This window comes from Solenopsis invicta, chromosome 14, assembly GCF_016802725.1.
Source record: "Solenopsis invicta isolate M01_SB chromosome 14, UNIL_Sinv_3.0, whole genome shotgun sequence".
Taxonomy (NCBI): domain Eukaryota; kingdom Metazoa; phylum Arthropoda; class Insecta; order Hymenoptera; family Formicidae; genus Solenopsis; species Solenopsis invicta.
This window is the reverse complement of record NC_052677.1, coordinates 10,971,911-10,999,431: the sequence shown is the minus strand read 5'-3', so window position 1 is coordinate 10,999,431 and position 27,521 is coordinate 10,971,911. Positions and strand designations below refer to the sequence as shown.

The 27,521-nt window shown below is 36.9% G+C and overlaps 1 protein-coding gene across 8 annotated transcripts; it reads right to left on the bottom strand.

The window, feature by feature from the left end:
• Nucleotides 1-61: 61 nt before the first annotated feature.
• On the bottom strand, nt 62-23,097 carry LOC105199216 (restin homolog). 8 transcript variants are annotated; one of them, XM_011166191.3, is made up of 17 exons: nt 22,942-23,097; nt 22,129-22,266; nt 14,746-14,814; nt 13,660-13,812; nt 12,992-13,183; nt 11,468-11,666; nt 10,457-10,685; nt 9,594-9,638; nt 8,065-8,205; nt 7,615-7,779; nt 6,553-6,573; nt 5,076-5,256; nt 4,294-4,965; nt 3,903-4,021; nt 3,522-3,834; nt 3,260-3,411; nt 62-3,194 (listed from the first exon to the last, which is right to left on the bottom strand). In XM_011166191.3, the coding sequence occupies exons 2-17, from the start codon at nt 22,238-22,240 to the stop codon at nt 1,020-1,022; spliced, it is 4,938 nt and encodes a 1,645-aa protein (XP_011164493.2). In that variant the 5' UTR covers nt 22,241-22,266; nt 22,942-23,097; the 3' UTR covers nt 62-1,019. The 8 variants fall into 8 exon arrangements, with proteins under 8 accessions (XP_011164493.2, XP_011164494.2, XP_039312925.1 ...); XM_011166192.3 differs by having other exon boundaries at nt 7,615-7,767; XM_039456991.1 differs by lacking the exons at nt 22,129-22,266; nt 22,942-23,097 and adding exons at nt 20,578-20,634; nt 20,721-21,273.
• Nucleotides 23,098-27,521: the final 4,424 nt, after the last annotated feature.

Genomic DNA, 27,521 nt, shown 5'->3' with positions numbered 1-27,521 from the left:
AATTCAAATTAATAATGAAAAAAGGATGCAAGACATAAAATTTACAGATCTACAATCATTATTTCGCGAACAATTCGTTTATTTTTATCTACAAAGCATTATCTTTAATGCATCACATATTACAACAATATAACCGACTTAGAAAATATATTTCAATCCTAAGATTCATAACGGAAGGCAAGATAACAGCAGGCCACGATATTTTTGTAAAATAGCTTCAAATGTGTGTTTGAGACTTATTTGTATAGTTAGAAATCTTTTTCTTCCTTTTTTTCTTCCAATTAGACGAAGATTATGAAGAATCTTGTAGCGGAGAGTATTGTAAGAATATCATGTTGGAAGAGAAGACGTGAATTAATTATGGGAGAAATCTTACGTCCAATATTTCGCTATTTACCAGCGTGCATTACAGGAACTGTCATCTTAAAACGCGCAAACGCGAATTTAATAAATATTAAATAAAGGGATAACTAATTAATCTAAGTATCTATTATATACAAACTATACGTAACTCGCCAAAAATATTATAAAATAGATATTAAAGCTCGAAAACGAATGTATGATCCCTTCAAATGCATCTATAGACAAAAGTAACAAATTATTAATTGAGTGTTAATGATATTATATAACCAGTTTTTAAATCTCGCTAAAAAACACAAGATTAATGTTACATGCAAATTAGATTGTTTTATATTGTTAATATTTTGTGGCGATAAATTGCGCTAAAAAATTGTTAATAAATCTAGTATCTTAGTCAAACTAGAAGAAAATAACAAAATAAGGATATATGATGTCAAAATTATTATAAAGAGTGGTCTAATTCGCGTCATTTGGAGGGAACATAAATTCTTACGATGTTTCTCGGGTGTATCCGTTTTACGCGGGAAGACTCATATTCAAATTTAAAATCCAATTGAAAAATCCGGCTTACAAAAATATACTCTGTAAATTTCAACAGATCTCTTTACAGCTACAGGACATTTGGCAAGCAAACGGAACAAGGCTACGGACGTAAAACGTTAAAATGTCTCGGCGTCGTCGCATTCGCGCGTGTCGTGTCCGAACATCTCGCAGTTTTCGCAATACGGTCTCTCCACAGATGGTTTCTTCTTCGACGTTTTCACCGGTCTCGTCTCGGCACTTTCCACGAAATCCTGGGCCTGTCGAGGACAGTCTTCTGTCTCATGCAGATCGAACTGATCGCAAATATCACAGAACATACGGGGCGTCGCCGTTCGCTTGTCCAGCGTGCTTCGAGTGTAGTCCTCGGCCTCGTTCGCGGGGACCCCCATTTCGAGGACCTCGATCTTACACTGCAAACTCTCATTCTTACGTTGCATGTCGACTATCACGGAGTTCAGGAAGTCTATCTGGCTCTTCACGGTATCGTTCTCCTCTTGTAGCTTCGTAACATCGATGTCCTTCGCGACGATGTGCTGTTTCGTTTCGCCCGTACCGTCATAAGTATTCTTTAAATTTTCGTGCGATAACTTCAACTGATTCATCGCCTCCATCCATTTCGCGGTTACTTGCTTGTTCTCTTTTTCCAGCCGACTCAGCTCGTTCAGAAGCCGCGTTTCTTCAACTTTGGCGACGTTCAGCTTCTCCTGTAGATTCTGCACGTTCTTGTTCACCTCTTTCTCATTGTTCTCCATAGTTCTCGCTAGGTCGGCCGATTTCGTTTCCTGTTCTGTTAATTGCTTCTCAAGCGTGTTCACCGTGTGCTGCAGCTCGTGGATTCGCTTGTTCGCGCCGCTCAGCTCATTCTGCTTCAGCTTGATCTCCTCGTTCCGCGACTGCTGCTCCGCTTTAATCCTTTCTACTTGCGCGTCCTCCAGAACCTTCACTTGCGCCTTTAATTTATCGATAGTAACTTCTTTCTCATCTAAATCAGCTTTGTGTTTATCTACAACGTTTTGTGACAATCGCAGCTTCTCCTCCAATTCTTCATTTTGCTTATTTATGTCTTCAATCTTCTTTTGTCTGGCTGCAAGTTCGCACTCCAAGGAATTCCGCAGTTTCAATACTTCTTCCTCTTTGGAAGACTCCGATTCTTTTATTTTAATTTCCGTCTCTGCCCGCAGTTTCTCCCTTTTATCCAACTCCTCGTGTAAATTCGATAACTGAGTCTCCAATGACTTCACTGAGTTTTCTAAAACAGTCTTGACTTCGGATAATTCATTAATTTTGCTTTGTTTCTGCGTGATCGCTTCTTGCGCATTCTTCAGTTCATCGCTGTTACGAATATGTTCTTCTTTCATGGAAGAGATTGTGACGTTCAATTCGGCTATTTGAACCTGCGATTTTTCTATTTCAATTTTCGTCTTTGAAACTTCATCCATCTTATCTTTAATTGTTCCTTCGGCGTCTTTCAACTTATCTCGTAATTCTTCCACCGTGCTAGTCATGGTGTTTAAAGACGTCGTTAAATTCTTATCGGCAGTCGCTTTATCATTAATTAAGGCATCATGTATTTTCCGTAAATCCGACAATTTATTTTCCACATCCTGAAACTTGGAATTCTTCTCCTGAATCGCGTTCTCCAATTTCGACGTTTTGTCGGATTCGGATTGCAACTTCTCCGTCAGTTCCTCGATCGACCAACGATTCGCGCTTTGATCGGCCTCCAATTTGCTCTTGCATTTTTGCAGATTCATTATTTCATCGCGCGAAGTCGACAATTCGGTCGACAAATCCGTAATTTTTTTCTGCAACGAGGACGTCTCCTCTCGGCAAGAATTTCGCAAGGTTTCGCACTCCCCACGAAGACTAGTAATTTCCTCGTCTCTCTTTGTCAATCGCTCCGTAAGACTAATAACTTCATCAGACTTCTCCTTCAATTTTTTCTGCGCGCGTTCACCTTCTTCCACCTTTGTCGATAATTCGCTCTTTTCCCGTTCGTATCCGCATATCTTCTCGATGTAATCTGCATTTGATTTTGTAGCTTTGTCTACCCGCGACTCCAAGTCCGATTTCTCTGAACGCAGTTGCTCGACTAACGCTGTATTCTTGTTTAATTCCATCTCAATACTAGTCAGTTTTCCCCCCATTTGTTTCAATTCAGTTTCCGTTTGAAAAATCTTCTCGCGAGCTTCGTCCAATTCCTTCTCTTTTCTTCGCAAGTCCTCGTTGTATCTCGATAGCTCTTCCGACGAATCAGCGGAGGAGCTAATCGCACTCGCTATATCGGACTCCTACAATTAAATTACGATCATTAATTCAACAGATTAGTTGCAAATAATAATAATTATATACCAACCAGTTTCTCCTTCTGCGACGAGAGTTGCGATATTTTTTCCTCTGCCCTTGCGACTTGTTGATTCAACTTCTGCACGTTCGACTCAAATACGCGAAGTTCGCTCTCCAAATTCGTCTTTGTTTGCTCGGATAATGTGAAGGCGTCTTGCAATTCTAAAAGATTTAAAACGAATTACTTTATGTTTACATTAACGCGTAATTAATTTTACGAATTTAAGGTGAGAACGGAGTGAACTTCAAATCGATCTTCTCTTTGATTTTACCTGAAGTTTTCTCGAGAAGATGTTTGATCTCCTCGTCTTTGCTCGCTATAATTGCCTTCAAATCGGCGATATCTTTCTCCAGTTTAACGAGCAACAAGGCCTTTTGCGTGACATCTGCGTTTATCTGCTCGATACATTTGACTTTGTCATTAATTTGGGCTTCGAAACGTTTAGTTATTTCTCCTATTTGTGCTACAGTAGCATTTCGCAATTCCGCAAGCTCTTTGTCCTTCACCTTCAGTTCCTCGCTCAATTTGTTTAATCGCGCGGTGGATTCCTCCTCCGAAGCGATTAAACTAGCCAGATCTTGCTCCTAGATTGATCACGAACGTGAAAACAAAATGCCACATCCGTGTGAAATGAGAAAAGAAAAATACTTACCAATTTTTGTTTTTCCTGAATAATCCTGACATTGTCTTCACTTTTAGACCTATAGTCTTGAATTTGTTTTGACAACACACTGTTGCTGTCTTCAGCCAATTTAAGCCTCGTATTTAGTTCTACAAAATGTAAGATCAATGAGACTCGGTCTTGCCAATTTGTAATTTCTCTTTTATTGTTACAATTTATTATTACATACTTTAATAAGAATAAAAAATTATTTGCGTAATAAATTAAATGTTGTAATATCAAAATTGTTGAAAGCTAGCTTTGTTGAATGCCAATCGATATTCGCGTACGTTACACAATCGTACAACGGAAAAGATTAAAATTCTCAATTATCCAAATTTTCTTAATCGAATTTTTTGATTTTTATTTTTACGGAACGAACCTTCCAACTTTCTAAGAGCATTAGTCAGTTCTTCGTCCTTTTTTTTGCAAAGTTCTCGCTCAGCAGCCAATTCGGCCAACAGTCTCTCGGTCTCGGACACTTTTTGCTCGAGTTTCTGCGAGAACTCTTCGATTTTCGTGTCCTTCGTTCGTAATTGTTGCTCGAAAGATTCCGAAAGTTCACGGATACGATTAACGTTCTCGGCCTTTAGACCCTCCAAAGCCGCATTCTGCTGCTCCAACAGCTTCTTGGACTCGTTCTCCAGCTCCTCGGTCTTCACTCTGATCAACCGATCTCGCTCCTCGATCGTTTGCCGATACTCCAATAGCAGCGAGTCCTTTTCGCTCACGCTCTCTTTCTTCATCGCTTCGATTGTCTCCTTCGATTTTCGCAGCTCCTCATTCAACGCACTTGCGCTTCTCTCAAATTCCTGTTTCATGTTCTCCACCAATGTCTCTTTGTCTTGCAAGCTCTGTTTGGCAGCTCCTAGTTCTTTTTCTAGACGACTCTCGGACTCTTTGTGTGCCGTGCTCTCCTGTTGCGTTTTCCCTACCACAAGCTCCAGTTCCCGGATGCGTTCCACACAATCGTCCACCAGATTCGATTTCTCCTGCACTTCCTTCTCCAGGCTACTCTTGATCTCCTCCAAACTCTGGTTCCGACTCTCCAGATCTAAAAACCCACTTCGAGATAAAGAGGAAGAGCGAAACTCTTGGGTAGATCTCAAATCTAGAAGATTTAAGATCTGATCGCGCATAGATCTAATGCTGCGTCGCGGATACCTTGAAGTTGCGAGTTTTGCGAGTTCGTCGCGCAACTGATTTCGTTACGCAGGGCCAACTCCTCTTCAACCTCGAAGAGTTTGGTGCTGTCGCGTTCTAGCTGAACGCCGCGTTCCCGCCGCTCTTCCGCGAGTTTATTCTCGAGCTCTTTGATCCTGCTTTCATTTACAGTATTTATGACCTAGTGTGATAAAGGTAGACGTTTAGTCCTTAGAAAGGTATCAGATCACGATGTGTTTCAGATATTAACATGCAATTATTTTCTCAATTATGAAAAATATAAAACAATCGATAACTTTTATAAATTGTTTTTTTAAAATGTTATTTATTTAAACTGCCCATTTAAATTCTAAATATTCGTATTTTCTTCTAACTTATAAGATTTTACAATTCATTAATCAGAATTGTTTATTGTTATATAGAAAATTAAGTTAATTCGAAAAAATTAAATTTGTTATAATTTTTTATATCAAAACAAAGCACAAATATACGCCATATAAAGTCAGATTTAACCATAGTCCACATTCGGAACATATTACGTGAGTTTATTTTAAACGAAATGATTTTCAATGAGAGGGAAAAAGAGACGTTTTAAATTTCCAGTAATTGTGGAAATAAAAAACTTGTTAATACCAAAAACCGTATATATAAGCGAAAAATACAAAGCACAACGGATATGCGAAGCATGTAATTGAAATGTACGAGATAAATAATTCATCTCGGATGGAGAGAGAAAGAAGTAAATCAACAACTTCACGCGTGTGTATGTGCCCAATTGACAATAAACATAATTATTTAATTTTGGTATTCGTGCATACAAACATAAACTACAAACAATCGAGAAAGGAGATTAAATAATTTCGAAATATATGTAACTTTAAGATATAAAAAAAAGCAATTAAAAAATTAATACAATGCCTACAACAAATAAATAAATAACAAAACGTGATGTAAACGAGTACATCAAATAAACAATAATACAAATACATCACGCCCACGACATTATTTTGTGTACATCTTTATGCAGAACGAAGCGTGTGTGATTGCAGAAGTTACGTTACTCCACAACAGCAAAGCGTGACTAAGTTAACCATTGTTAATTCAGATTTATATGTAAAATTAGGGTCGAGCGACGAAACTCGTAAATGCGATAACAATTTCTACAATTTAAAATACAAAAATGCTCGACGCGGGAATTATCGCGCGCGAATTTAATCTTTCCTGAAGCTCGGGCGCGATTAATAAGCGTTTTAAGACAACGTTACAATGCATTATATAATTTAGTTTTGTTAGTATAACCGGCGCAAAGTTAGCGTTTCTTAGCGTTTTTTTTTTTTTATTGCGCGTTCCAAGTCAGACAAATTTCTGATAGAAACTGCGACGAAATGCAAAATGACATGGCTAGAGTGATGATTAGGCAAGCGGTGCCGAAATACTGCGTCAATCCTTCCCCGGGCTCGAAGCATCGGATACTCACACTTTGCTCAGATCTCTCTTTCTGAAAATAAATGATAAGTTTGCCGGATTAACAGAAAAACTGAATGTATTCTCTCCTCGTAAAAAAATAGATTTCTTTTTTTCCTCGAAGGTTGTTTAAATAAAACTCGACAAGATTTGTAATTAAAATAATTCTTTAAATTTTCGCTGTATATAATTTTAATATTGATACTAAAATAAATCGTAATTAACATATATCAATTTTGAAATAATTATTTATGATATTTTCGCACAGGATATTCTGTTGTCTTAAGGTTGCTAATTCTTTAGCTTTTTATCAAGTTGATGTAGCTAAGCACGTGTCGTAACGTACATTACCCACCACCGGTAGCCCGCGAATTGCGCATTTTATAACGAAAAAAGCGTGTACAATATTTGTTTCTAATAGTAATAGATATCATAAAAGGTCTCCTAGCATTGCGAATAATATTTTTATAATTATTATGAAACGGCAGCACACATTCGAACAAATCAGGATGACATAATAAAATGTAAACATTATCCGTATAAAATCCCGGTAAAAAATATTTTATATGTAATTATATTGTTTATGGTTATGTATATTTATATATTATAGTTATACATATAAATTATATATAATTATATATAATTACGTATGATATTACATTATATACAATTGCATATAATTATGTATAAAAATCATGCACAAAATATATTTAATAATATATATAACTATATATTATTAAATATATTTTAATATATGTTGATATATTTGATATATAATTATATACATATAATTATATATGAACGATTTTTTTACCGGAATATCGCACGAACTTCCTTCTCATATCGGGTGTGTATTCAAGAAAAAATATCGTAATAATATAAAACATTTTCCGAGATAAGTTGTGTGTATATAACTTTATTAATAGCAAAATGTATAAAATGTGGACAAAATGATAGCATGAATGAATATACTTACTGGGGATTCTGAATACTTTTTTTTTTTAAATGAGAGTTAGCATTTATTATGCCTAAGATAGGCGCTTGAACTGTATAAAACTGATTCAGACGCACGTACCTGAATGTCGTCTTTATACACGGATTCTTCTTCGAAGCGAAACAGAAGATCCTCGCACTTCCGCTTCTCCTCTTCCAGCTGCAGCGCCAACGCGCTCTTCTCGTCGAGGAGCTTGGCGACAGTGAGCTCCGCTTCGCTGATCGTTTGCTGCATCTGCTCGCGATACTGAACATCGTCAACAATAAAAATGCCGAGAAAAAAAAAGAACAGATAGGAACAGAGGGACTTCGAAACTGGGACAAAACTTCAGAAACGTAAAAATGCGACATTGTTTCGGTTTATCACGCTGATAAGCGAGAGATTTCAAACTCACAATATTGTCTCCGCAAACAGAGATAAAAGCCCGAATAAAAACGGAGCACGATATTTCGCGTGTTCAAATATGCTTGTCCCCGTTTGAAGGTCCGCCCGCCAACGTGATCTGACTTCGACGGTAATGCGAGTATCTACCTTCTCATATTCTTGCTTGATCGAGAGCGCCGATTGCTCCGCTTGGTCAGCCTGATTCGCCGCTTTGGTGACTCTCTCGCGTTCCAGGTCCCGCTCCTTTCGCAGGAACTCGATCTCCTGCTGCTTCTCTTTCAAAATCTCCTAAAAGTACGAGCTGGGTTCTAACTCAACGTCGTCACGAAGAACTTTAGGAGGAAGGATTTTGGAAGAAAAAGGAAACGTCTCATCGCAATATTAGCGCAATAAAGTACACTAGCACTCAAACTTTCATGTTTAATAATATTATTGTGATTTGCGGTAAAATAGCCTGTACACATTACTCGCGGCAGAGAATTATCGCAAAGAGAAAACAGAAATGCACTGAAATAATGTATCTTCTATTCCTTTGTGAATGCTGTCGACTGGGGCGACTTTAAGCGAGAAACTTGCTCTTTCATTTGCGTCAAATACAAATTATTGCAAACTAACAAAACGAGCGACTTTAAGCATTAATTCTTACTCCATGCGTCCTTAATTTCTCGCAAAAGCCGCAAAACGGAACAAAATGGAAGCAAATAATTGACGCGATTCTCTTGCTGCATCGTATGAGTTTTTTTTTTTTAATAGAAAACACGAGCGAAGTAAGTTAGCAGCACTATGACACGCTCACTGGCTCTCTACTCGACTTGAATACTAAGTTCCAATAAGAACGAGATGTATATAGTGTGTCGCCGATTGAAAATCCTCCGAGCGATCGTTTCATTCGCGTTGCTGCATGCCGCATTATGCAACAGATCGCGTAATTGTCGACGAGTTTTCAAATAGCCGCGAGGTAGTCACACGGACGTACTACGTCGTTCTGCATCGATCATATGCAATTAGCAATACAAATCGACGGCCAATACTTCAGATCGCATTACCCGAGCGGCAAGATTTGATTAATCGGCTCGGTGATGCCAGCCGTCACTTTTCTGCCAACACAGATACCGATCTGTGCTCGATTATGCCGCGGAAAAATCCTTAAAGACGACTTGATCGAGCAGCTGAAGTAATCTCGCGCCTGGAGGAATCAAACGGTCGAGCGGAATAACGGCGACCTGTTATTATTGCGTGGATAAAGCGACGTAGGAGAGAGATACTCACCTAGAAGCCGGGGAACATTACGGGGAAGGGAATACGTGGGATTTTATTAACATTATTTTACAGAGATCTCGCTATGTATTATAAGCTTCGACGATGCGACGAGCGATAACAATAAATTAATAATGGCAAATAATAAAATAAATAAAAATCGCAGTCGGCAATCGTTGACGATCGCTCGATCGAGCTTCGGCTAGTCGGCTAAAGATCTCGCTAATTATCCTAAGTAACATACATTCGCGTCGCAACCGGCTTGTAATAATCTACATCTATACATCCATTTCTACAGGGTATATGAACTACAACAATCGGGATTGGTCGATGGGAGAGTCGCGGGATGGCTTCCCGGCGATCGCTTCTAATTGGAGAGGATAATTAATTAATCAGCAATATCAGAGTTACGGTCTCACCTGCAATGAACTTCGTGCAGGTGTCGACGTGCGCATGCCAGGCCTCTGGAATATCGGGGCGTAACGGAAACACAACAGAAAACAAACAGAAGAAACAAAGATAAAATCGTGCAATCCTTCAATCTTAGATAACAATCGATGCACCAGTCACAACATCACGCGCGCTACAAGGTACAAAATTTCGAACAAAAGAGTCAGTGTTAAAAAAAAAAAAAAGAGAAAATAGGCTGCCTATAAAAAGCGGCAGGCAATGACTACAATTTACGGCGGGATTGACCCTCAAGTGACTTCGCGGGAGAAAAATTTGGATCGCGAAGGATTCGACGCGATGAGGAATTTAGGTTCACAATCCACGAAAGAGATTAATGAATGAACATGGGATTAATCGAAGGAGCGAATTGAATTCTCAATTTTTTAAATGGCGGAAATTTGAAATTCAGTTTAAAGAGTTCCATGCAAAAATGAGCTGCGAAAATTAGCGAGATAGGGGATAGTTTGTAACAGCTTCCCGTAATTGCAACACATGGAATCAATCTAGCATTGCGTTCTTCCGCAAGTGTAGTCGCTTGCAGTTTCTTCAAAAAAAAAAAAAAAAAAAAACATCGCTTCGAGTCCTTCGTTCGAAACTAAAGTGCCCTTATGTCATGAGCTTCTCGTGAGGAATCAGTCAAAGTCGAGCTTCTCGCGTTGGTTTCTCGAGGAAGACTCGAGGGTCAATCGTCCAGCACCAACGAGAACAACAAGAACAACAACAATACAGTCTACTAGCTAGATTAATAAGTAGGGGGTCAACAACGTTGGCGGCGAGCCGTAGGACAGCTGCGCATCCTCTCGTCCCCTCATTCTGGCATGGTGAACCTTACCCTCGCCGTGGTGCTCGCCACGCTCGTTCTCCCGCTCACGCTGATGACGCTCGAGACGACGCTGGAGGCAAGCGACTCGCGCGAGCCGCTCTTCTTCTGGAGGCTGGCATTGAGGGCGGCGCCGGTCGGCTTGTGCACCACGCACGAGGACGGCATCTTGTTGGACGGCGACCTGCTGATCTTGTGCACGGGCGCGAACAAGCCGTGCTTGGGCAAGCACTCGAAGTATCTGGATCAATGGGTGGGTTAGTTCCGCGGGATCCCAGGGATTTGCGATTCGCGAGTGTAAGGGGAGATCTATGCGAATCACGTCTCGTGACGCGGTTCGGCATTGAGAAAAAATTTTGTTAATAAACTAAAATGTTTAGTCCGATACGATGAACGAAACTTTGGGTTGATTCAACAATTATTTAGTTGCACAGAAAAAGATACAGTTTATTTATTTATGTCAATCATGCAAATTTTTTTAACCAAGAATTAATTAAATCAACTCAATATTCAGTTGCACGTATCGGACTAAATATTTTAGTTTTTCAACGAATTTTCTTTTTCTCGGTGGAGCGTTTCGCGTATTTATTAGTGGGAATCAAGCGAATTAAAAGGGGAAAACTTTAAAGATACTCTGAGACATTGGGGAATTTTTGAAACAGAAATTAAATCCTCTCTTTCTTACAGAAAATTCAAAATTAAAATCTCCAGTATTTTAAAAGCCTAGTGTCAGATAATATAGATCGAAACTGGCTCTTGAACATAAATTTCCAGGATCTCCTGGATTTTTCATTAATCTAACGACGTAAAAGAAAATTTTTCACAAACAATACACGTAATACTTAGATGAAGTAATACGTTTCTAATATAGACTGTAAAATAGATTTTTTCGAAAGCAATCAAGAGCTTCGAGATTGAATGATCGAAGATAAGAAGCAAGTTCAATATTCTTTCTCTCTTTTCTTTTTTTTTCTTTCTTGCGACAAGATGACTACTGAGGAGTACAACGAGGAAGATGCACACCTTTTGCCATTGACGGAGCCGTCATTCTTGCCGATCGGCTCGTCCAGTTCCACGCCGCACCATTCACCAGCGGCGAATTCCGTGGAACCCTGATACCTGAGTACGCCGGTTTTGCTGCCCTGGCTCGACGACACTATCACCCGCTCACCTATCCTCAGGTCGCCACCCCTCGTGGACGACAGGCTTGTCGTCGATGTATCTGCATTCACAGTTTTCAGCGATATGCGCGATCATTATTACATGTCACTCACCAACCGGTTAAGGAACCACGTGAGAATCGGGCTGTCTTATTAAAATTAAAGTGTTCACGTTTTCTACACGATGACGAAATTACATTGCTTCTAGGTTTTCGTCGTTAAATTGTTTCATTAAATTAATCTTCCTTTTTTTCTCTTTGATAAGTACTGATAAAACTATATCTATATATAATTTATGTTTTTACAAGTACACAGTTCCTCACCCTTCTGTGTCCATATATTTTTATTATAATTCTTTCTTTCTTTCTTTATTTATTATAAATCAATTGTTCCTTCAGTTAAATTAATCTTATCATCTTCTACATGATAGAAACAAATTAGAGTAGTTCCTTTTATTGTACATAAAAGAAAATGCTTCTCCATTCTACAAAATAACGAGAGTAAAGAAATCAATTTGTTTATTCGACGAATTTTCAATGGATAAACTTATTACTCTCGAGATTAGATTAGACAGCACCTTTACTCTGATTTTTAAAAAATATTAAACTGCTCCATCGCTCTTATAAACGTCTGTAAGCAACGTTTGCTAAATATACCTTCTATTGATAAGCGCGTTATTCACGAAATTAAATTAAATTATTATTATAAAAATTAAATAAAAATTCTTAAATTAAGTCACACGTCACGCTGCATGCTGGCAAAACTAAATTATTTTTTTTTTTTCTTTTACATTGAGTTGCGTGTTTTACTTTCCATAGTAGAAAGCGTTCATCAAGCACTATCGCATTGCCATAATTAAAATAATGCAAAGTAACTAAAAAAAAAAAAAATAATTTATGCTTCTCAAGCCTCTAGGCCCACATAGCAACTACGATTAACTCTTTCACCTCTCTCACTTTTTCTATCATATCTAATTCTAATTACAAATTCGCATTAAGTAGCGTCTTAATGCACAAGTATATTTATAATTAACTTTTTCATAAAATATTTCTTATCACGATCGTCATCCCAGATAGAAAATTTCAACGAGAGCTTTTAAATGTTAAACAACAGCATTAAATTATATAAATCTTATAGTGCAATCTGCTCAAAAGAAATACGTATGAATTTGGCTTTAAAAAAAGATTTAATATTAGAATGAAATTATTTCATTCACACCGAGCTGTTTTGGATCATCAAATATTTTTCTCTCACAGCGAGGGAGGCGAAAGCGTTAAAGCCAAGAAACTAAATAAAAGTCTGTAGACGGCGTTTGGCGTGCGTTCGGGGGTGCAGCGCTAATTAGAAGTCTACGGACGTGGCGAGTATCTCTTGTAGCGATCCTTACTCAGTGACGACGACATGGATTTGTTGAGGAAGCCGCCTCTGGTGCTGTCGGACGGCGACGTCGGCGACATGATCATGCTCATCTGATGATCGCCCAACGGTAACCTGGTGAGTCTGGTGAGCCTCGAGAAGATCCCCCTTTTCGGCTCGCACTGAAAGTACCGGCTACCGGCGACTGAACCATCGTTCTTCCCTAAAGTTCAAGATTCAGGAACTTGAAGTCCACCTTCACTCTTTTCCGACACCCGCCGATTTATCTCTCCTCTTTTTGTCGGTCGAAAGACTTTCTTTTAGTCGTGGGGTCAACGGGATTTCTTATCGTAGGCGAACCGTTAGAATTTGACGATATTTTCACTAAGAGACCCAGGACTGTTTACTGATTTATTGTCACGGACGTTCGTCTTCGCTGTAAGCGAACGAGAGATCGAAGCAAACGACTGATCTGTATATACATGCACACTAAATATATCGACCTTTCTAGGATTTCTTTCTGAACTCTCTTTCCGCATTATATTAATGAGACTTCAGTTATAGTATGATCTAGACGATTTTGACAATTGGTCAGGAAAACCTTTTAGAAATATGATGTCTTAAGAATCGGTTCGCATTCGAAACGTTCGATTCTCTACAACTCTTATGATTGGCTATGATCGTTACGGCGGTTCTTACCGATGGGCTCGTCCAGGACGACTCCTGCCCAGTCTCCAGGAGCGAATTTGGTCTCGCCGATATAAGCGATTGTGCCTGGTTTTGTGCCACCGACCCATACTCGGTCTCCGATCTTAAAGCTGTCGGTGTCCTCGGTTAGAACGACGCTGGTATCTACGCGAGGCCGAAGAGAATTCTCTTTGAAATATCGGTAACGCTAATAGCAAACTACATATATTCGACTTCGGAAAAAATTTGGGAGATAAATAAATCACTGCACAGAGCATGCAGATTCGATAAAGCTGATGACATTTTGCTACATTTGTGGAGAATGTTTCGTAACTTGTAATCTCGATTTTCACCAGAAATCCTTCTCTTAATATTTCAACATCTAGTTTTCAAATAATTTTTTTTATGATCAAAAAAAAAGATTCTATTTCAAGAGACTTTTAGCTTTAGTTACAAACTTAACAATATTAAAAGATAGGTATTATAAACAGCTAATCGTACATTCAGTAACTTTGGGGCACTCTACAAACCTCCTGAATGTTACATTAAGACAAGCTAATAAATTTCAACGACAACGTATTACAATTGCTAATTGATAGTGCAAATTATATTACACGCATGCATATAAAATACACATATAAAATACCAAATATAAATGTTACATTATTGAACTATAATAATAATAATATAATGTAAACGCAAAGCGAAGGCGCCGTTAACGAGGATACAATTACGCACTGCTACAGGCCAATAATATTTACAAACTTACAGCTATGCTTACGAAAGTTCACACAGATCCCTCACTATTGTGAAAACGATTTAATTTGAAACGATTTCGTGCCTTCACTAGTAAGGTCTGGCTTTAGGATATACAATGTACATTTTATTTGAAAAAAAAATCTGAAACATTCTAAACCTCGAAAAAATAAAATAAGAATATTAATTAATGGCTCGTATCAAACTCAAGTTTTATTAGTCTTGCGTAACTCTAGGGGTTTTATGGATCACGAAAGATCAACCGCTGTTTCTTGTGAACAGCTTCACGAATCTATGATCTTCGAGTAGGTTTCGAGAAAAACTTGATTGAATGCGGCTTACCTGATCCTCTTCGCAAGTTAGCCTCGTTTAACTGACGGCCGTGCGATTCCCAGAGAGGCTCCATCTGATCTGCCGTTGTCATGCAAAATAATGCAAATCGTTGCAAAAATGAAAATAAAGGGCGGACAATGAAGCGTACCACGGCGCGAAAATCATTTCGCTTTGCCATAGTCGAGAGTGCATCATTCAATTAAAATTTCGTCCAATCAGTTTTAATTGCCAATTATCGCGCTAATAATAATTCGTATTACGAGTCGCTACGATTCAACACAATTACAACAACGAGATGACATTAGTCTACGTGCAAGCTAATAAATTTCGACGAAGATAAACAGATATTGGAAATTAATATTAATTTACAAATGAGTATAAACAGTATAATATTAAATGTATAATATTTATCTAATTTATAATTTTAATATAATAATTATATATACATTTTTATTTGTGCTTTACGTACTTCGTATTTCTCTTTCAAGGCCAATTTGTACGCCGATAATAAATTTTCGCGATACATGCTGACATTGGTGCGAGGTTGCAAAGTTGATTATGCGGCGCTAAGTTAATTACTAATTATTATGAAGTGACGTTAAAGAGGGGACGACGCGAGGTGATTCGGCGCGAATCGGATCAGGGCTTGGTCCTGTAATTGTCGTTACGATAATCGGCATCGGAAGTCGATTACAATCGGCTCAAGACAGAGAGTTATGTAAAACGAATCATTAATGGCGAGTCAAGGGTGTGTCTAGATGACGCCGATAAGATCTGGCGATTTCTAGTGCAATATGCAGTCATGCGAGATATTTTTTTGAATGGAACGATCGTATCACGTTTATTTTAATAAATCAACGAAAAAAAAACGCCCCTTTCCGTCTCTCGGCATTCATAAATAATTAACTTATCTCGCTTCTACACTGAAAATAAGAGTCCAGCAATAATAACCAAACCCAGACGATAGTTACTAAGTTTTGGTGAAATAATTTCAATTAAATGTTCAGTTAATATTAATCAAATATTTGGTAACTGTTTAATAACCGATTAGTTACTGTTATTTGGTTACTAAATATTTGATTATATTAAGAAACATTTAATTGAAATTATTTCCAAAAATAGATTATTATTACTGAACTCTTTTTTTAGTATATTTCACATTGAGAGAAAAAATTGGTATCAATTATAAGGGGACATCCATACAAATTTTGTTAATAGAATTGTAATAAACACATAATTAAGTAAACTATATTATAATTATTGCAACTAAGTTAATGGCTAAGAAAACTAATAAAATTATTTAGTTTTAATTCATATATTATATTATATTATAACTATTTTTTATTAACTCTCTTAACCATTAACTTAACTGCAATAATGTAGTTCACTTAACTATATATTATAATTCTATTAACAAAATTTGCAAAAGTTGTCCTCTTATAGTTGCCACCATTACAACATTTTCTCTCGGCGCAGCTGTCCATATTATATAAAGAATAATTCATATTTAGAATATTAATAATTTTCAGAAATTGATTATAAATTCTTTCGCTCACTTCCGCGACGTTGTTTCTGGCATCGCAGTTTCCTTGTATAGGCGCCTGTAGCGACGACATTACAAAGCTCATCGTTCGCGTCGCCGATGTTCCCGTGGCGTGAAAAAAACTCCGCAAAAGGAATCGCTGGTATGTCCGGGTATCGCGGCGATTCGCGATTTAATTAATTACTTATGGAAAAGCGCGTGGGCGCATGCCTTGTCGTAGTAGGTCGGTCGCGTGGGTTGGAACCTCTGTTCGACGAGATGAAATCGCGATTACGCGGCCGCAGCCACCACCGCCACCGCCGCTGCCGCGGTCGCGGCCGAGAGAGGCGTTTTATGTATCCTGGCAATTTTATCGCCGTGCAATCTGCATTTAATACGACTTTTTTTTAACGTCGCTCTCAATGACAGCGCGGTTACCCACGAGCGACGGTACCCCGATCCCGAAACGTCAAAATTGAAAGACGTAGCCAAGCGTGGGTGTTCTTGGGTATTCCGAGCTAAATGCTAATTAAAATTTTTTAATAAAATCAATTTGTTAAAGTAACGTTTAAAAAAATAATACAAATGAAGAAGGCAAGATATAATTATGAAAGAAATTTTCTTGTATTGAGAGAAGAAAGGTAATCACGAAACGTGAAAAGTTTCGCATGCAACTGCATGGTCGATTAAGCTCTGGTTAAAAATTAAAATTCAACCCGTTCGTTGCGAGACACATCCAGATGCGATACTGCGTAATAATCTATGCAAAACCTCGCGGCGACGACGGTGCATTTAATTATTAGAGCCATACGCGACGTGCCCCGATCGCACGATGACAGAATACACTGTACTTTTTGATGCGAGCGAGTTGGCCGTGATTAATACGTACACCGACGTGATCTGACGCGTAATCGTGGCGCCGCGATTCGTCCGCGAGTGTCTGCGAATTATGCGTCTCACACGATTAATCGCTCTTACATCAATTCTTGCATGTATCTCGCGTTACTCTTTTATGTCATGGAACATCACTAATTAATTACGTCACATGTAATTGCGTAAATTCCTTTTTACGAATACAGCTGTTTTAAAAATAATGAGATCTCAAAATCCTTCGGCAAATCATCGCTAATTTTACTTTATTATTTACTCGAAATTCCGTAAAAATTCTTGTAATAATCAACGTCGAAAGGCGAACGTTACAATCACGTTATACACACACGCACACGCACGCACGCACACGTATACACTCGCACGCACGCACACACACACACACACACACGCGCGCGCGCGCGCACATAAAATTAAAAAAAAAATTTATTTAATAAAAAGTTTTCTTTTTATGAAAATAATATTGATAAAAAAATAATCTTTAAGAATTTTGATCGAATTTTCGGATTCTATCGAATGTTTAACGAATTCGGATATTACCAAATTATTTTATCCCGTCGATCATCTCACGGGTTTTGCAGGGTTAATAGGGAGTCAAGTACCCCGATCACTCGATACGACACGGCTGTGAAGAATAGCCGCATAGGCTGCCGTTGGATACACGGGCACTTTGATCCCTCATGCGTAACAACACGTAAACAAGACTAATATCTACCGGAGAGGTATCGTTATAGCTGTTACATGTAATTCATCCCGCGTTATAACGAGTTTACGACGTGGGCGTACGTGATTAAGTGGTTGTAAACGCTACATCGATAATTACAACAATTAACGATACTATATATTTTCTGCCAACTATGTTTTTGCCTAACTGTAAAAACAAGGAAAACTCGAATTGATTGAAAAAAATGTATACATATAATTGTATATTCTATCACGTTCTCGGACGGAACGGGTAAAACGAGTCTACGTGCTACCGCTTTCGTAGCCGTCGTACACGTGGTGCCCACGTATTTCTCACGTATTTACCGAAGACTAACAGCGGACTTTCGTCAGATCGCGGAATTCGAATGGATGGCCTCTTAAAACCGGCTTTAACAGCGTCAAACAGGCAAACGGCAAAGCGGCCCGAAATGAACGTAACCCCGCGCGCGCTCACAAACCGTTTATCTCTCCATATTTAGCCGATGGTGTCATGGTTACCGCAGAACACCATGCCGACAACGATTGCGTCAGTGCGAGGCGCCGCTGCCGCAGGAATCCTCTACCTTTCCGTTGCCATCGCGATTGAGTTCTTGTCGAAAGGGAAAAAAAAATCAGATAATCGAAATCCAAGTGCAGCAATTGAAAAATCGATAACGCCGCCGTAAGCCGCATAATAATCGATAGAATATTTAATAATTAATTGTTTTTATGTTCGAATAAATATCTTTATTTTAACATCATTTTCTCAATTTAAATAAATATTAGCTAGTATGAGATAATTTCTTTCTAAACTTGGAAAATATTTTTTAAATCGAGGAAATTATGTTAAAAAAAAATAAATATATTTACTTGAACATAAACAATTTTTTCAGTGTAGAGATAGTGTCTCTAAAATTTTGTAATCGATTATAATAGCAAAGTATTATTATTTTATTTTGTTTTGACAGTTAATGTTGCACAAATATACTCATTGCTATGATTATATCTAAAAATTTACGTTCTTTCCACAAATTATTTCAAAAATATTTATATAGTCAACAATCCGTTTAAATTGTTTAAATTCCGTTGGTTCGATTCAATTTAATTCTTGATTGATTTGTCGAATTTCAGAAAACTGAATACAAACGTAATTTTAATTTTTCAACGATAAAACATTCGAGACGTTTCTCTTGGTTTCATGTAAAATTTTAGAAATTATTGGCAATTTCGTTGCATATCCTTCCGCGGAATCTCGCACGAAACGCGCGCGAAAAGCGGAGACCTTGAGTCTTTCGATCATAACTGCGAAACTCAATACAATCGCCCGATCTTCCACGAGTATCAAAACGCAGGATACAAGGAAAAAAAATGAGAAAAAAATTGGAGAAAAAAAGGCAACGCTGAGGAAAACTGAAACGGCCCAGATGAAATCGCAGGCGCCGGGATAAACATGCAATAGCCGCTTGCATAATCGCAATGCGTCAGCCGACGCCGTGCGATTGTGCAGCGAAGGCAATTCAATGGCGTTGCACCAATAAGGCAAGATACGTGCCCTGGATGCGACCGCGAAAATGCATCTCGCCCGTTATGCATCATCGAGAGGTGCGCCGAGATCTGCGCGGCAGAAAAATAAAGCGATGTAAAATCTGCTTTCCGCCGTGTCATATTTGCGTGTCATGCTTGCATTCTGCGTATCTTAGAATAAGGTTATCACGAGGGGAGAATCTGAGAAAAGAAAGAAAGAAAGAAGAATGGAAAAATAGCAACAGAAAAAAATTTTTTAAATTCGAATTTTAGAGAAAAAAGAGGAAACAATGAAAAAAAATAAAAATTCAGATTTTAGGTAAAGAAAATGAAAAAAAGACTGTAAACTGGCGTAAGAAATGTAGTCAAGAAGGTTGAACTTTTCGTGCGAGGAAAAATAGGTCAATCATATGATCATAAGAGGAGATTGTTATGTAAAGTTAGCATTGGAATGATAAAGCAACGTGAGACGATAATTTTTCCACGAAATTAATTATCATAGTGTGTGTGTGTGTAACTTACTACCGAGAGTATTTTTGTATGGGAAATATTTTATTTCATGAGGCAGCGACATATTAAACAAATTAAAATATTTAGAAACACTGTACCTATCATTGTGTTCCCGAGAAAAATTTAATTTTCGAATTATCTGCACTGAAAAAAAAATTATTGAACAAAAATAAAATATTTAATCGGATACGTTCACCTAAAATATTGGATTGATTCAACAATTATTTAATAGCACGTAGAAAAGGTACAGCTTATTAATGTCAACCATTAAATTTTTTTTTAATCAAGAACCATTGACTAAACCAGCTCAATAATTGTGTGAACGTAATCGGATTAAATATATTTTAGTTTTTCCACAAATTTTGTCTCGGTGTGCCAATTATGTCCCGCAACAGACAACGATTCTTAATCGCTCCAGTTACTTTCACTTTTCGAAGAACGATTTATTGTTAAAAAGTACGTCCCGAGTGTTAGAAATACACCCCCGATTAATCGTGACAAGTCGAGTCAATCGATGTTCACGCGAATGAAGAACAGCGACAGGTATAAATCGCGTATAAATCAACAATCGAATTGAATACTAATTACTGTGAAGCTATGAGGCATAAAATAAATAAGATGATGATTGCCATTAGATTAAACCAAGCTCGTAGCGGAAACACAGGATGTTCGAAGTGTTTTCAATATTGACGAGCAATTTAACTCTTACTCACCGCAATTTACTCTTTCGAACGCAAAGCAGGGAGAAACGTGTTTCTCTTTTTATTCGCCTTTAACAAAGAAAGGCAAGCAGAAAGGTAAGCACTATTCGCGACTCGCCATTAATTCTCGTGTGTATCTTGTGAAAAATATTTACCAGTTTCTCTCCTTCTCTCTCGCGAGGGATGCGACGTCGCGAACGGCCGAGGAACGACTCGCGCGAGCAACAACTCGCGGGCTCTTGGACCGCTCGCATTCACGCTTGTTCACGACCGATCCGTGGGCGTGCACGGTGTGCCCGGTGTGCGTCGTGCACGCCGGGATGAATTAACGTGACACTCGGCGCGATGCGAGTCATATAACGTTCGTAATAATGTCAAATACCCTCGTTAAGACAAACAGTTTTCACAGCATAAGTAAATCAGCATTACAACATTAGATTAACGTTGATGACGCAAAAGTTTACTTGCCCTTTCACCTATCGCCTAAATTGTTAATTTCTATTGTAATTCGTGTGTATGAGGCAAATAACAATGAATCACCCTTTCGTGTGTGATAAAGTAATTATGGAAGAGTATTTTTGGCAGATTCGTTTCATCTAGTCTCAATGTTCTAAGAACTAAAACCGGAAGTAAAAATTTCTGAGAGACATTTATTATCTACAGAGACGGAGTATTATAAAAATTATGTACACTGAAAAAAGTTTTTATTTTAATTCTAGTTTTTAAGATATTAAAATGTTTTATTTCTGATTTCGTTTTTTAAACATTTAAAAAATTTTTTTCAAGTGTTTAGATTTAAAACACTAAAACGTTTAAAGCTGCTGCAATCTTTGAAAAAACGTTTTAATGTTTCAAGTTTAAATGCTGTTAAAAATTAAAACATTTTTAAATATTTAAGAAATAGAGACAGAAATAAAACATTTTAATATTTTAAAATTAAACACTTTCTATTTGTGTTCTATCTATCAGTGTACTAAGAAGTAAAACCAAAAGTAAAAACTTCTGACAGATACTTATTAGTCTTCTTATACAGAAATGGAGTATTATAAAAATCATACACACAAAAAAAGTTTTTATTTTAATTCTAATTTTTAAGATATTAAACTGTTTTATAAATACTTAAAAATGTTTTAAAGCGTTTAGATTTAAAACACCAAAACGTTTAAAGCTGTTACAATTTTTTAAAAACGTTTTAACGTTTTAAGTCTAAACACTAATTAAAAATAAGACATTTTAAAGTATTTAAAAAAACAGAGACAGAAATAAAACATATTATTGACTTGAAATTGAACACTTCCTATTTGTGAGTGTATATACATTTATTGATACAAAATAGATATGCAGTATCTATTTTTCTACACCTTCCTAACATAAAACTCTGCTACACATTTTATATCTCTATCAATGTCAGATATCTATAGTATATATATCTACAATATAAAATCATAGTACAAAGTATAACATTTAGTAAACATGTATCAGACAACATACAGTCAAATAATATAAAAATACAATACGCATGCAACAATAAAGAGAACGTCACAAATTTTCTTAAAGACTCACTGGATGCTGGTCTTAATGGGGAAGGTGGAATTGCCGGTCTGGGAGGCATGGTGGAACAAGGCCTGCCTATCTTCGACGGTGGTCTCAGTCCAGAAGGTTTTGGCTCCATCATGCTCTATGTTTCACTATTACACTGCACTGCAACAATAACATTATGTATTGTTAGTAAAAAGTAACACGTATATAAAGAAACAAAAAGTACAGTAAAAGAAAAAGAAATCAATTTGACAAGAAACTTTCAAGAGGTATGAAGGGAAAGATACATGAAAATAGAAATACAAGTTGAGATGTAAATAAATTAAATTTTCTTTCTACCGTTCTACACTGGCATTTGCATATTTTACTACACTGTGAAATAAAGACTGTTGTAACGTTAATCTTCAAGTTGGAGTAAAATCTTGGCTAAATCGAGGAGAAGGCAAATTTGAAGAATTGATTAAATTAAATGTCTAAGCTTTGCGAAGTTAATCAATACAAAATTTCGGATTTTGCCAAATGAACGACCGCTGTCATCGACAATTTCTCTCGGGCAAGATCTCACGAAAGTTGCATGAAGCGATTGCAAGCACTCATAAATATATTGGTATTCGCTGGCACATCGTGTAGAGTGTTCGCAAGTACATACATTATTAGATCGGCGAATGCCTTGTATTGTTGTCACGCTTGACAACACGCGCAAATAAAACAAATGCGTGCCTCTTTCAGCGGGAGCGAAAGGGTCTGCTTTGACGGGAGTGCGAACTAACCTCAAAAGCGCGCGACGATTATGCGCCCGTGTGCGAAGGATGATATTCACGAGTATTGCGGTCTTACCTGAGTAAAATGCTAATCCGCGAAGTCGACAGCTAACGCATTTTACATGCGACAACACGAAAAAACGGGACGGACGAGCGCGACGTAAAATCGCACGACCACACTCGCGGAAAAAGAATGACAACTGTTCGTCGCAGTCAGGCTTGCCAACACGTTAGCACGACATATCTCTAGATAACGTCAGGGATGGCACAGGAAAGGTCGATTGTGTATCATGTAACTAGAGTGAAAATTGCAAAAGTGAACAAATTTACTAGAGTCAGAGAGGAACCTGAGAGCGGCCACGGCGGCCTTTTTCCTATAACGCTTCGAAACTCCCGTACACTAGTGACGCACATCTATTCTGGTCAGAATGGGAACTACGTGTCACATCCGTTTTGCAACCCGCCGTTAAAAACAGCGTGGATATTAGCACGGACAACAACCCACATCCATCTCTCGAGAAATGGATGTAGGTTGTTGTCCGTGCTAACATCCATTTTGCTGCAAATAAAATCTGACGCGTATCGCGTATGTTGCATCCAGAACAGGGGTCGAGAATGTGCACAAATGATTAATTACGTCTACTTTCGCGTAATTTTTTATTTATTATAGTTTGAATTATTTACATTAACATTGATATTAATACATATAAATACGTTTATGCCCATATTTTGCACATTCATATTTTTACTTAAAAAAGATGTTTAATAGTAACAGAGAGAATTTGGTTCTTTAATAAAGAAACATTCATTTTACGCAGTACTTAAAAAATAATTGTAATTAACATCGCATCATATGATGAAGAAGAAATAAATGTCTTTCCACGAATAAATATACCATCTTTTTATTTTTACTTAATTCTTTATTATTTAAATGTCTTCAAATTATGCTTTTGAAAAAATTAGCTTTTTTAATTTTTTTAAATCTTGACGCAACTCTCTTTCTCTCTCTCTTTCTCTCTTTCTCTTTTAACGTGATTGTCCTTTAATTGTTTAGGCCTTCAGTTAAAGAGAGAAAGCATCGCGGTGATAGACATGGAGCAAGCGGCGATGTTATCTCTATGGATACCCTCTCTTCACTCCCCTCTCGATCCATTAAGTTTTCCGTGCTACGTTTAGGCCGTAAAGTTCAGAAAGAGGATTTCGGACGATTTCTGCGCAGGGACGTAGAGAGACTAGAAAACGCCCACTCTTTTTTTATTATGTTACAATGGCATATACATGCATACGCATGATTTACAAATGACAATACGCGCGATTAATATGGCACAATAAATAATAATAATAATAATAATAATAATAATAATAATAATAATAATAATGTAATAAAAATCAATGAAATATATGGATACTTGAGTATTATTTTTATTCTCTAACTTACAAACGTGAAGATTATTGATCTGATTTTAATACAATCTTTCAACAGTTTTTACGAAATATCACGTAAAGATTAATCAAAACTTTACAAAAAAGAATTAATAAAGAATTATATAATAATATACGATATAAGGTATTAAAGTGTTAATCAGTAAAGTAACGGATTTTAATCAAATTCTTCTCGATATTAATCGATGGCAATTGTGGAAATGATGGAAATGGGATGGCAATGGGATGGAAATATTGGAATGAATGCAATGATGTTAATGGAATGGCAATAATGGAAATGATGACAATGACAATATGTATAGCCTGACGGCAATGACGTCAATGGTGGAAATGATGGCAATTATGACAATGTTCTCGATGTTAATGATGGCAATGGAATGGCAATATGGAAATAGAATCGCATAATGGAATGAATGCAATAATGGAAATGTTATCAAAAAAATGGCAATGATGGCAATAATAAAAATGGTGGCAATGTCGGCAGTGGCGGCAATGGCGTAATAATAATGGCAATGATGAAAATGGGATGACAATGATGGCAACGATGGCAATAATGACAATGATGGAAAAGATGAAAAGTAGGCCATCCCATTGGATGGCAATGATGGAAAGAATGCAATTATGGAATGCAATTATCGATTCCTGAATGACATGAGCTTGCTGCTGTATTTGGTCTGCAGCCATATAATATTTCCATTTCATCATAGAATGGACAACGTTTAGTTGCAGCTCCACTAACATTATTATCTCTTTTGCATTTAAAGTATGCAAGTTTTAAATTTTTTAATTTTAGCTTTATCTGCTCTGCAGTTTTATTGTAACCTCTTTGTTCCATTTCTGAAACAAGTAGTCGGAAAATTTCAACATGTTTATGTCTTTTTCCATCCATTATTGATAATATTTGTTTTTCCGTGCATAATTCTAAAAAAACACGCGTCTCCTCTTCTTCCCAATTTTGTCCTTTTTTACACATTATATTAATTATCGCAGATTTATTCTCACAAGACGAAGATATTATTAACTATTAACTGAAGAAAATTTGAGAAAACCTAAATCGCCTATTACATAATACGGAAATTTTTTACACCGTTACATGTGTGCTGAAAATGCGTACTATTTTGATACGATACGTCTGTTTGATTTGTATCGTACCAGACTATACGTCATCGTTTACACCATCGAATTAAATTAATTTAGTACGTATATTGTACTTAGTACGCGTATCAAACAACCGGTGTAAACTAAGCCATTGCCATCAATGCCATCATTGCCACGATTGCCGTCATTATCACAATTGCCATCATTGTTATCATTGTCACAAATGCCACCATTTCTGCTACTGCTATCATTGCCATCTTTTTGATAACGTTACCAAACATTTATTCCATAATGTGCCATTCCATTTCCATATTGCCATTTCATTGCCATCATTAAAATTATCGAGAACATTGCCCTAAGATTGTCAGGCTATAGGTTGACTAATGGCACTGATGTCAATCATGTGCATTGTTGAAATGTTGAAATGAATGCAATGATGGCAATGGGATAGCAATGTTGAAATGAATGCAATGATGGCAATGGGATGGTGACGATGTAAATGATGGCAATAATGGGAATGATGGCAATTGTAGAAATGATGGAAATGGGATGGAAATAATGGAATGAATGTTATGATGGCAATAATGAAAATGATGGCAATAATGGGAATGATGGCAATAGTGGTAATGATGGCAATAATGGGAATGCTGTGAATGAGAGACTATCTCACATATTCCAAGCAGAACAGGGAGTCACCACTACATCAAAATAATATCAAAATGATCATTAAAAGTCACTTTTCGATCAATTAAGATTTGATGTCATTTTCATCAACTGTTGATGAAACAGTTGATGAAATTTACTGTTCTGCTTGGGATTAATCTTTAGCGGACAAATGGTGAGAAAATCGACCAGAGACCTTTAGTCGATTTTTTGACAAAAACTTGACAAAAAATGATGAATTTTTTCAAAATTAAAAAAAAACTTGGAAAAAATTAACTTCTGACATTTCGTATACGATAGGCGAAAGGGCTATTAAAACGCGGAATGGTCCATAAAATTTCGGTAACAATTTTGCCGTAATGCTTTGAGCCGCGGACGATAGGACGTGGTATCTCTTCAAAACGAGCTCCCACTACAAAAACTGTACCACGCCGACGCTGATTATAATACATAACTTGTTTTTGGTAGGCTTGCTCGAGATTTTCCGATACCCATTCAACGCTCGTAAGTCTTGCATACGTCGTGACCGATATTTTGCCACTATAATGATATGAATAATCTTTAGCGGAAAAACGGTGAGAGATAGTCCAACTTTGGTCAATTTTTTGACAAGAATAGATGTCAGAAGTGAATCATTTTTCAAGTTCTTTTTAATTTTGCAGAAATTCAGTGGACTATCACTAACGCCACAATTGCCATCATTCCCACTATTGTTATCACTTCTATCATTGCCATTTCCATTGCCGTCATAATGGTGATAATACGATTGCCCGATCATCATCGCCATCATCGCCATCATCGACATCATCATTGCCATCATCGCCATCATCGCCATCATCGACATCATCGCCATCATCATCATGTAATATATGAATTAAAATATCGCGTGATCGAAAAAATTGTTAAATTTATTAAAATACTTTAAAAAATATTTTTAAAAGAGCAAATACGATTCAATAACATTATTATTTAATTGTGTTAAAATTACTTTTACAGATTTTGATTTATCTTCAATTGTGGCTAAAATAAAATAATTTTTTTAAAACTTCACATTGATCGAGAATTCTAATCACATATTTTTATAAAACAAATCATCATTCTTTACATAATGCTAGAATTTTTTGTTTTTTTACTTAAAAAAATTCTTGAAATTTTGTTAAAAATGCGTACCTTTTTGCACTACTCGATATATAAGTTGCAACATCTTTCATTAAAATCACAAAAATCCGGTAATTTTTTGCTTGTTTTATTGGCTATTATCGCAAAAAAATGGCAAATACAATTTAATAAAATTACAGACGGTACCTCTAACTGCAAATGTGAAAAAACGAATTATTGCATCTTATCATCACTGATGCATTATCGCTTGCTATTTCAATATTTCTTATAGAGATATAATTATTATTTAAAATTTACTTAAATTTTTCAAAAAGTTAACTTGCTGAACAGTTT